The sequence below is a fragment of the Pipra filicauda genome, unplaced genomic scaffold (assembly GCF_003945595.2).
Source record: "Pipra filicauda isolate LSUMZ 115617 unplaced genomic scaffold, ASM394559v2 scaffold771_size98731_pilon, whole genome shotgun sequence".
Lineage (NCBI taxonomy): Eukaryota > Metazoa > Chordata > Aves > Passeriformes > Pipridae > Pipra > Pipra filicauda.
This window is the reverse complement of record NW_024104944.1, coordinates 1-9,879: the sequence shown is the minus strand read 5'-3', so window position 1 is coordinate 9,879 and position 9,879 is coordinate 1. Positions and strand designations below refer to the sequence as shown.

General features: G+C 64.7%; 2 protein-coding genes across 2 annotated transcripts; one reads left to right on the top strand and one right to left on the bottom strand.

Moving 5' to 3' along the window:
* Positions 1 to 224: 224 nt before the first annotated feature.
* ISYNA1 (inositol-3-phosphate synthase 1) lies at positions 225 to 4,358 on the top strand. The gene is made up of 10 exons (XM_027737673.2): positions 225 to 307; positions 1,352 to 1,476; positions 1,566 to 1,727; positions 2,422 to 2,551; positions 2,618 to 2,811; positions 2,903 to 3,052; positions 3,132 to 3,347; positions 3,430 to 3,594; positions 3,667 to 3,780; positions 3,894 to 4,358. Exons 2-10 carry the CDS (start codon positions 1,363 to 1,365, stop codon positions 4,341 to 4,343), a joined length of 1,695 nt encoding a protein of 564 aa, XP_027593474.1. The 5' UTR covers positions 225 to 307; positions 1,352 to 1,362; the 3' UTR covers positions 4,344 to 4,358.
* Positions 4,359 to 7,717: 3,359 nt separating this feature from the next.
* Positions 7,718 to 9,845, bottom strand: LOC113996546 (single-stranded DNA-binding protein 3). The gene is made up of 5 exons (XM_039389809.1): positions 9,743 to 9,845; positions 9,540 to 9,618; positions 8,913 to 8,941; positions 8,120 to 8,221; positions 7,718 to 7,890 (listed from the first exon to the last, which is right to left on the bottom strand). Exons 1-5 carry the CDS (start codon positions 9,836 to 9,838, stop codon positions 7,861 to 7,863), a joined length of 336 nt encoding a protein of 111 aa, XP_039245743.1. The 5' UTR covers positions 9,839 to 9,845; the 3' UTR covers positions 7,718 to 7,860.
* Positions 9,846 to 9,879: the final 34 nt, after the last annotated feature.

Here is a 9,879-nt window from a genome sequence, read left to right as displayed (position 1 = left end):
GCTGCCGGTGCCGGTGGGCACGTGCGGGGGGGGCGGGGCCGGGCGCGGGCGGGGCCGGGGCGGGGCCGCGGAGCCGATTAAGCGGCGGGAGCGGGAGCGGCCGCAGCGCGATCGCATCGTCCCCGCGGGGCAGCACCGGACACCGGGTACCGGCACCGGACACCGGGTAACGGACACCGGGACACCCGACACCGGGCACGGCCACCGGCACCGGGCATCGAACACCGGGCACGGGCACCGGACACCGGCACAGACACTGACACGGACACCGGCTCCGGCTCCGCCGCCTCCAGCGCGGCCCGGCCCGGTGAGTGCCCGCGGGGGCGGCGGGAGTGGCCCCCGGAGAGGTTCGGGTTTGCGACCCCCCGGGGGCGGGGACAGGCCCCGGTCCGTGTCCCCCCGTGCCCTCGGGAGGGTCCCCGTGTCCTCCGGCACTCCCGGGTGCTGGGACATCTCCTGTCCCCAGATCCCCTTTCCCCGTGGAAGCGCGGACAGCCTCGGTGCCCCTGTCCCTTGTGCCATCCCGGGACAGCCGCTGTCCCCGTGCCCCCTCTGCCACCCCCAGGAGCAGGGACAGCCCTGGTCCCCATGGCCCCCGGGACAACCCTTGGAGTGGGATCAGCCCTGGTTCCCGTGTCCCCTGCCCCATCTGTCAGGGCGTAGGGACAGCCCCTGTTCCCCAGTTCCCTGCACTCCCGGGAGCTGGGACAGCCCCTGTCCCCATGTCCCTGCACCCTCCGCACCCCAGGGTGTAGAGACACCCCCCGTCCCCACATCCCCTGCACCCCTTGGCACCCCCAGAAGCAGGGACAGCCCTGGTCCCCGTACCCCCTGTGCCACCCCAGGGTGCAGGGTGTCCCCGTGTCACCTGGGAGCCACCTCTGTCACCCCCAGGGAGTGAGCACAGCCCTGGTCCCCGTGTCCCCCACACCCCCGGACACCCCGGCGTGCAGGGATACCCTGGGAACATCCCTAGTCCCCCACGCCCTCCTGTGGCCCCTGCCACCCCCAGGGAGGGGACAGGAGGGACAGCCCTGAGGAGACCCTGCATCCCTCGGCTCACTGGGGGCTCCAGGAAGTCCCGGGGCGGGGGTCTCACCCCCTTTGCTCCCCGCCTGTCCCGTGGGCAGCAGCCGGTGCCGGGACACGGGTGGGGAGGGGCTGCGGTGGCCGTCCCAGTGCCACCACCACGCTGGGAGGGCGGGGAGCCAAGAGTCCCCACTGGCCACACAGCCACGTCCCGGCAGGGCGGAGGGCCCGGGGGGGCGGGTGGGGAGGGTGGAATTCGGGGGGGGGGGGGGGCCCGGCGTGCCAGGCCAGCGGCGCTGACACCCATTTCCTCCTATTCCAGCTCCAGGAACAATGGCAGAGCCATTCCTTGTGGAGAGCCCCAACGTCACCTACAGCAAGGACTTCATCGAGGCCAAGTACACGTACAGCACCGTGCACGTCTGCAAGGAGAACGGCGTCACCAAGGTGGGCAGGGGGGGAGGGCTCATGGAGGGGGCTGGGGGGGCTCTCCGCTCGTCCCCAGCTGTCTGTCCCCCGTGTCTGTGTGTCCCCAGGTGCGGCCGTGCTCCACCCGCTTCACCTTCCGCACGGCACGGCAGGTCCCGCGCCTGGGGGTGATGCTGGTGGGCTGGGGGGGCAACAACGGCACCACGGTGACGGCGGCGGTGCTGGCCAACAGGCTGGGGCTGTCCTGGATGACCAAGACCGGGTGCAAGGTGGGTGTCCCCAGTGTGACCCCAGAAAGTGTGTGTAGGGGGGGATGTCCTCAGTGTGACCTCAGCAGGGTGGGTGTCCCCGGCTGGACCCTGGTGAGGTGGTGTCCCCAGTGTGACCTCAGTGGGATGGGTGTCCCCAGTGTGCCCCAAACAAGGGGGGGTGTCCCCAGTGTGTCCTCAGCAGGGTGGGTGTCCCCAGTGTGCCCCCAACAAGGGGGGGTGTCCCCACTGTGACACCCCCCAGGGTGGGTGTCCCCAGTGTGACCCCAGTGAGGTGGGTGTCCCCAGTGTGACCTCAGCAGGGTGAGTGTCCCCAGTGTGACCTCAGCAGGGTGAGTGTCCCCAGTGAGACCAGACCTGCAAGGGGTCGTCCCCAGTGTGATCCAAGCAGGGTGGGTGTCCCCAGCGGGACCCCAGTGAAGGGATGTGTCCCCAGTGGGATCCCAGCAAAGGGGGTGTCCCCTGTGTGACCTCAGCAGGCTGGGTGTCCCCAGTGTGACCCCAGCAAGTTCCTGGGCCCCAGGGGCTGTCCCACAGGGATGGGGACACAGAGCTCAGCTGCACCTGTGTCCTGCACCCCAATCTCCTCCCTGCCCCCTCAGAGGGGCTCTGCAGCCCCAGCCCCCCAGTCTGGAGGTGCTGGGACCCCCCCAGTCCCCGTGCCAGCGGCTCATCCTCACTCTCTCCACCCCAGAAAGCCAACTACTACGGCTCCCTGCTCCAAGCCTCCACCGTGTGCCTGGGCACCGGCCCCACCGGGGACGTCTACGTGCCCTTCCGGGACCTGCTGCCCATGGTGCACCCCAACGACATCATCTTCGACGGTAGGTGGGACACCGGGGGGGGTGTGGGGGTCACCCTGAGCGCTTGTGTCACCCCGTGTCCCCCAGGCTGGGACATCTCCTCGCTGAACCTGGCGGAGGCCATGCGGCGGGCGGAGGTGCTGGACTGGCCGCTGCAGGAGCAGCTCTGGCCCCACATGGAGAAGATGAAGCCCCGGCCCTCCATCTACATCCCCGAGTTCATCGCCGCCAACCAGGAGGAGCGGGCGGACAACGTCCTCCAGGGCTCCATGGCCCAGCAGGTCCCGGGGAGGGTGGCACAGGATGGGGGGGGACGCGGGGAGGTGTGACCACAGCGGTGGTGACACGTCCCCTCCTCGGCCGCGTTCCCAGGTGGAGCAGATCCGCAGGGACATACGGGACTTCAAGGAGATCACCGGGCTGGACAAAGTCATCGTGCTGTGGACGGCCAACACCGAGCGGTTCTGTGACGTCGTGCCGGGGCTCAATGACACCGCCGAGAACCTGCTGAGGGCCATCGAGGTCGGGCCGCGGGCGAGGGGGAGCGGGAGGGTGACAACCCCGCCCCGGCGGCGCTGAGCCGTCCCCCTGTCCCCCGCAGAAAGGCCTGGAGGTGTCCCCGTCCACGCTCTTCGCCGTGGCCAGCATCCTGGAGGGCTGTGCCTACATCAACGGCTCCCCCCAGAACACCTTCGTGCCGGGGGCCGTGGAATTGGCCGCCCAGCGCCGCGTCTTCATCGGCGGCGACGACTTCAAGTCGGGTCAGACCAAGCTCAAGTCGGTGCTGGTGGATTTCCTGGTGGGCGCCGGGCTCAAGGTACGTGCTGGGGACAGGGAGCTGTCCTGGGCGGGCACCTGGAGGTGGCAGGGGGTGACTTTTGCCCTCACCCCCTGCCCAGACCAAATCCATCGTGAGCTACAACCACCTGGGCAACAACGACGGGAAGAACCTCTCGGCGCCGCAGCAGTTTCGCTCCAAGGAGATCTCCAAGAGCAACGTGGTGGACGACACGGTGCAGGCCAACCCCATCCTCTACGGGCCCCAGGACAAGCCCGACCACTGCGTGAGTTGGGGGGCGCAGGGGGTGACACACAGGTGGGGGTGACAGGGGGGTGACGGGGATGTGGCTTCGCAGGTGGTGATCAAGTACGTGCCCTACGTGGGGGACAGCAAGCGGGCGCTGGACGAGTACACGTCGGAGATCATGATGGGCGGCACCAACACCATCGTCATCCACAACACCTGTGAGGTGCGTGGGGGGCGGCCGGGGTGTCCCTGCAGTGTCCCCGGGGTGTCCCTGGGGTGTCCCTGCACTGTCCCCTCGGTGCCAGGGGGTGGCTCCTCACCCCTCGGTGCCCGCAGGACTCGCTGCTGGCCAGCCCCATCATCCTGGACCTGGCCATCCTGACGGAGCTGTGCCAGCGCATCACCTTCTGCACCGAGGCCGATCCCGAATTCCAGGGCTTCCACAGCGTCCTCTCCATCCTCGCCTTCCTCTGCAAGGCCCCGCTGGTGCCCGAGGGCACCCCCGTGGTCAACGCGCTCTTCCGCCAGCGCAGCTGCATCGAGAACATCCTGAGGTACCCGGGGGTCCCCCCGTCCTCGTGGGCACCACGTCCCACCCGCCCCCATGCCCACGGTGGCACCCAAAGGCTGGCAGGGGTCCTGTCGGGGGATACCCAAGGTGGCAGCACCAGTGGGCCCCAGTGCCCGTCCATGGGGTGTCCAAATCCAGCAGGTCCTGGAGCCCAAGGCCTGGGGTGCCCGGTGCTGCTGGGTGGGGTCCCAGTGCCAGTATGTCCTGACGGGTGATGCCCACAGGTCCTGGGGGTCCCAGCACCTGGTGATGCCCAGCACCAACAGGTCCCAGCACGGATGGGTCCCTGGTTCCCAGTCCTGGGGTGCCCAGTGGGAGTGGAGTCCCAATACCCAGGGGGTCCAAGACACACAGACCCTGGTACCCAGTGCCCAGGGGGTCCTACACCAGTGGGTCCCAGTGCCCCATGCCCAGGGTTCCCAGTGCCTGGGATGCCCAATTCCAGTGGTTCCCAGTGCCAAATGCCTGTGGTTTTCAGTGCCTGAGGTGCCCAATTCCAGTGGACTCTGGTGCCCAGTGTTAATGGGTCCCAGTGCCCAGTGCTGAGGTGCCCAACCCCAGCAGGTCCCAGTGCTCACTGGTCCCAGCACCAGTGGCTCCCAGTGCCTGGGATGCCCATCCCGTGCCCCCAGTTCCCAACACACCATGTTCCCCACCCTGTGGGTGCCCCGTGCCACCCCCACCCCCCTTCCCCAGCCCCGGGGTGCCCACCCCTGACCCCTCTTCTCTCTCTCTGTGCCCCCCCAGGGCCTGCCTGGGGCTGCCCCCCCAGAACCACATGCTGCTGGAGCACAAGATGCAGCGACCGGCCCCCAGCCCCAAACGTGCCTGTCCCGGGGGGGCCTCCTGCCCCTTGGCCCCCAAGAAGAGCCCGGTGCCCACCCAGCTCAACGGGCACCCCTGTGCCCCCTGGCCGGGGCCCCCCCACACCCCCCTGCACGTCGACGGGGCCGACTAACCCCCACTGCTCCTTTTCTATTTGGGATCAGCTTTTTAGGGGGGTGGGGGGGTGGATTTGGGCAGGGGCCCGGGGGAGGGGGGGGTCCATGAGTTGTTTCCTCTCCCCCCCCCAAAACGCCGCCGGCGACTCCAAACTGTGAAGCTTCGTACCCGCCAATAAACCCGGAGCACAGAGAGACCCCCCCGACTCAGCTGCTTCCTGGGGGGCTCCCACCGGGGTCTTGGGGTCCCCTCAGCTCCTTCCTGCTGCCCCTTCCCCCGGGGCCCCTCGCCCGGCTCGTGAGGTGCCCCTCGACTCCTTCCTGGGGTCCCCATCACCTGGTTCTTGGGGACCTCTCAGCTGGTTCCTTGGGGGTCCCCCTCACCTGGTTTTGGGGTCACTTTCATCTGGTTTTGGGGTCCCTTTCACCTGGTTTTGGGGTCCCTTTCACCTGGTTCTTGGGGTCTCCTCACCTGGTTTTGGGATCCCTTTCACCTGGTTTTGGGGTCCCTTTCACCTGGTTCTTGGGGTCCCTTTCACCTGGTTCTTGGGGCCCCATCACCTGGATTTTGGGGGTCCGTCACCTGCTCCCTGGGTCCCCTCAAGTGCTTCCTGGTTCCCCTTCACCTGCTTCCTGGGGTTCCCCCACCTGGTTTTTGGGGTCCTTCACCCGGCTCTTGGGGTCCCCATCACCTGGTTTTGGGGGTCCTTCACCTGGTTTCTGAGGTTTCCCTCACCTGGTTCCTATGGGTCCCCCCACTTGGTTTTTTGGGGACCCCTCACCTGATTGCTTGCCCCCCCACACCCCCCAAAACGAGACCCAAATGACGTCACCTTCTGAAAAAAAATCAAATTACATTTATTGATGCAGGGTGGGCAGGGGATTTGGGGGGGTGTTGGTTTTTTTTTTATTATCATTTTAGGGGTTTTAATATTTTTTTTTTTTTTTTTTTTTTTTTTTTTTTTTAATTTTTTTCTTTTTTGGTAAGTTTTTATTTTTATTTTTTTTTTGGGGGGGGGTGGTCCCCTCCCAATTTTGTTTTGATAAGCAATGGGGTGGGGGGGTCTAAAGGGCTTAGAAATGAGGAGGGGGGGGCCCTACACAGAACGACTACACCTATTGGGGGTGGGGGGTACCCCTATGGGGGCTTGGGGTTGCCCCCCACCTCGGGGGGGGGGTCACAAGGGGGTCCCCCTGGTGTGGGGCTGTACAGGGGAGGGGGCCTGGGCGCACTTTTTTTGGGGAGGGGGGAGCTTTGGGGTGTGGGGTGGGGTGTGGGGTTTGAGGTCCTTTCTGTTATAAAAGAGGAAAAAAAAAAAAATCAGGGAAGAAAAAAAAAAAAGAAAATAAGAAAAAAGCAAAAAAAAAAAAAAACAACCCAAAAAAAACCCAAAACCACAGACACAAAAAAAAAAATTCCTTCATATTAAAGTGGTCCCTGGTGGGGGGGGAGGGGGAATTTGGGAGGGGGGGCCCCGGTCTGGCGCTCGGGGGGGGGGCCGGGGATCACAGTGCTGGCTGAGCACACAGACGGGGCTGGGGGGGGGCTCGGGACCCCCCCTGGGGCTGAGGGGGGGATTGGGACCCCCCCCGGGGTTTGGGGAGGGGCTGCTCTCTGCACTGGGACCTGCCCTATAGAGCTCTTGGAGGGGGGGCTCCATGGGGGGGGGTATGGCTTGGCCCCCCCACTCCTTCCCCCCCACCTCCAGCACAGCCTGGAGTGCCTCTGGATTTTGGGGGGGGGTCCTGCACCCACACAGGGGGGGCGGTGCTGGCGGTTTTAACCCCCCTCAAGGGCTTTGGCAGGGCTGGGGGGTGGCTGTGGGCCCCCCCAGTATGGTTTGGGGGGGTACTGGGAGAACTGGGAGGGGGTCACACCCTCCCAGAATGATGGGGTGGGTCTGGCACCACCTGCCATGGAGGGTGGGGGGCACCATGTCATGAAACCCCCCCTAAAATACCCCCTCCCCAGGCTGGTACCACCCCAAGGGGGGGTAAAACACCCCGTAACAGCCCCCCCTGCACCCCCCCGAGGTGCCAGACACCCCCCCAGCACCCCCGGGGGGGGGGATGATGTGGTTGGAAAGGGGGGGGGTTGTTCCCAGTGCTGGAGGTGAGGGGGGGGAGGGCAATAAATGGGGTCCCAGTACATGGCAGGGGGGGATCCCAGTGCTGGGAGGGGTCCCAGTACTGGGTGGGGGGGTTGTCCCAGTGCTGAGGGGGGGGGCAACAAATGGGGTCCCAGTCCATGGGGGGGGGTCTCCCAGTGCTGGGGCCGGGGGTGTCAATCCCAATACTGGGAGAGCTCCCAGTTCTGGGGCTGGGGGGGTGTCCCAGTGCTGGAAAAGGGGGGGTCCCAGTACTGGAAAAGGTGTGTGTGGGGGTCCCAGTGCTGGGAGAGGGGGGGTGACCCTCACCCCAGGAAGGGGAGTGTGGGGGGGGCAGATAGGGGGGGTGGGGGGGGCGTGTGTCGGGCAGCAAATAAGTCACGTGACTTATTTCCAATCATCATCATCATTAATTTTTTTTTCTCTTCCCCGCGGGTGTTTTTCTGTTTTGTTTTTTTTTGTTGGTTTTTTTTTTTTTGTTTTGTTTTTGTTGTTGATTTTTTTTTCCTGCTCCTTTAGCGTATTTTTTGTCTTTTTTTTTTGTTTTTTTTGAGGTGGGGTGGGTGGGGCCGATCGTTACAATTAACGAATTCGGTTGTGGTTTTTTTTTTGTTGTGTTTGTTGTTTTTTTTTTTTCGGTGATGGGCGAGGGCGTCTGGCTGTCGGCGGGGGTTGGGGGGGTCTCACACGCTCATTGTCATGCTGGGCGAGTACTAAGAGAGAGCGGAGACACCGCAGGGTTAGCGCGGGGTGGGGGCACCCGCACCAACGCCCCCTCCCCTTCTCCCATCGCCTCCCGAGCCCGGCACCCCCCTCCCCTTGCTGGCACAATCTGGGGGGCTCGCTGCTGAGATTTGGGTGTCACTGATGACCCCCCTCCCTCCCCGTGTCCCTGTAGACCCCCCACCACCCCCCCGGGGGGGTCCCCGGTGTGTCCCTTACGCTGTCGCTTTGGAAGGGGTTTAGGAAGTTGCTGCTCAGCTCGGCGTCGTCCCGAGGGGTCCCGGGGGGGTTGCTCAGGGCCCCCAGGTTACTGGGGGAGCTCTGGGGGAAAGGGGGGACAGAAAGGTTAGGGAGGGGGGGAATAAGGGGGGTTGATATGGGGGGGGGGTCTTAGTGCGTTGTAGGAGGGGAATAAGTGGGGTCTCGTTGGGGTGGGAGGATCCCAGGGCACTGTGGGGGGAATAAATGGGGTCCCAGGGCATTGTGGGGGGCACTAAATGGGGTCCCAGGGCACTGAGGGGGGAATAAATGGGGTCCCAGGGCATTGTGGGGGGCACTAAATGGGGTCCCAGGGCACTGAGGGGGGAATAAAAGGGGTCCCAGAGCATTGTGGAGAGGGGGGTGAATAAATGGGGTCCCAGGGCATTGTGGGGGGCACTAAATGGGGTCCCAGTACAAGAGGGGGGGAATAACTGGGGTCCCACTGGAGTGGGATTGTCCCAGTGTACTGTGGGGGGAATAAATGGGGTCCCAAGCATTGGGGGGGAATAAATGGGGTCCCAGGGCACTGGGGGGGGTCCCAGGGCATTGGGTGAGGGAGAAATAAATGGGGTCCCAGTACATGAGAGGGGGAGGGAGAAGTAAATGGGGTCCCAATATATGGGGGGGTCTCAGTACATGGGGAGTCCCAATAATGGGGTCCCAGTACATGGAGGGAGGTTGTCCCAGTACAAGGAGGATCCCAATAAATGGGGTCCCAGCACTGTGGGGGTCCCAGGGTTCCCACACTCACCTTTGGCAGCCCATCCATGTCCCCGGAGCCTGCCGGGATAACGGGGGGGTGTGTTAGTGACCCCCCCAGTCCTTGTGTGTGACCCCCAATCCACGTGTGTCCCCCCAAACCATGTGTGTCCCCCCAATCCATATGTGTCCCCCCAATCCATATGTGTCCCCCCCAATCCGTGTGTCCCCCCCAATCCATATGTGTCCCCCCCAATCCGTGTGTGCCCCCCAATCCATGTGCCCCCCCCAATCCACATGTGTCCCCCCCAATCCATATGAGCCCCCCAATCCATGTGTCCCCCCCAATCCATGTGTGTGCCCCCCAATCCATATGTGCCCCCCCCAATCCATGTGTCCCCCCCAATCCACATGTGTCCCCCCCAATCCATATGTGTCCCCCCCAATCCATATGTGTCCCCCCCAATCCATGTGTCCCCCCCAATCCATGCATCCCCCAAACTGCATCCCACCAATCCATTTCCCCTCTCCAACCCATGTGCCCCCCCATCTCCTCCACAAGCCCATCCTCCCACAGATGGAGCTCATGTCCGGCAGGACAAGGGGCCTGGGGGTGCTGGGGGACACACAGGACCCCCCTATCCCGGGGTGGGGGGTTCCAGAGGGGGGGAACACCCACCTAGGGATCCGTTCATGTGATGCGGCTCCATCGCGCTCATCCCGCCCATGGGCCCCTCGGGGCCGGGCCCCATCGGGAACTGGGAGGGAAAGGGGGGTGGTGATCAACGTGGAGGGGTGTGAGAAAAGTCGGGGGGGCCCCCTGTCCCCCCCTGACCCCCATCCCTGTCCCCCCACCCCTGTCCCCCCCATCCCATGGCTCACGTTGGGCCGGTTCCCCGCGGGGCCGATGGGGTTCATCATGGTGTACATGTTCTCACTGGAGTTGGTGGAGTCTGGGGGGGGGGGTGGAAAACACATGGGGGGGGTGTGTAAGTGTGGCCCTCACCCCCCCCCCCAAA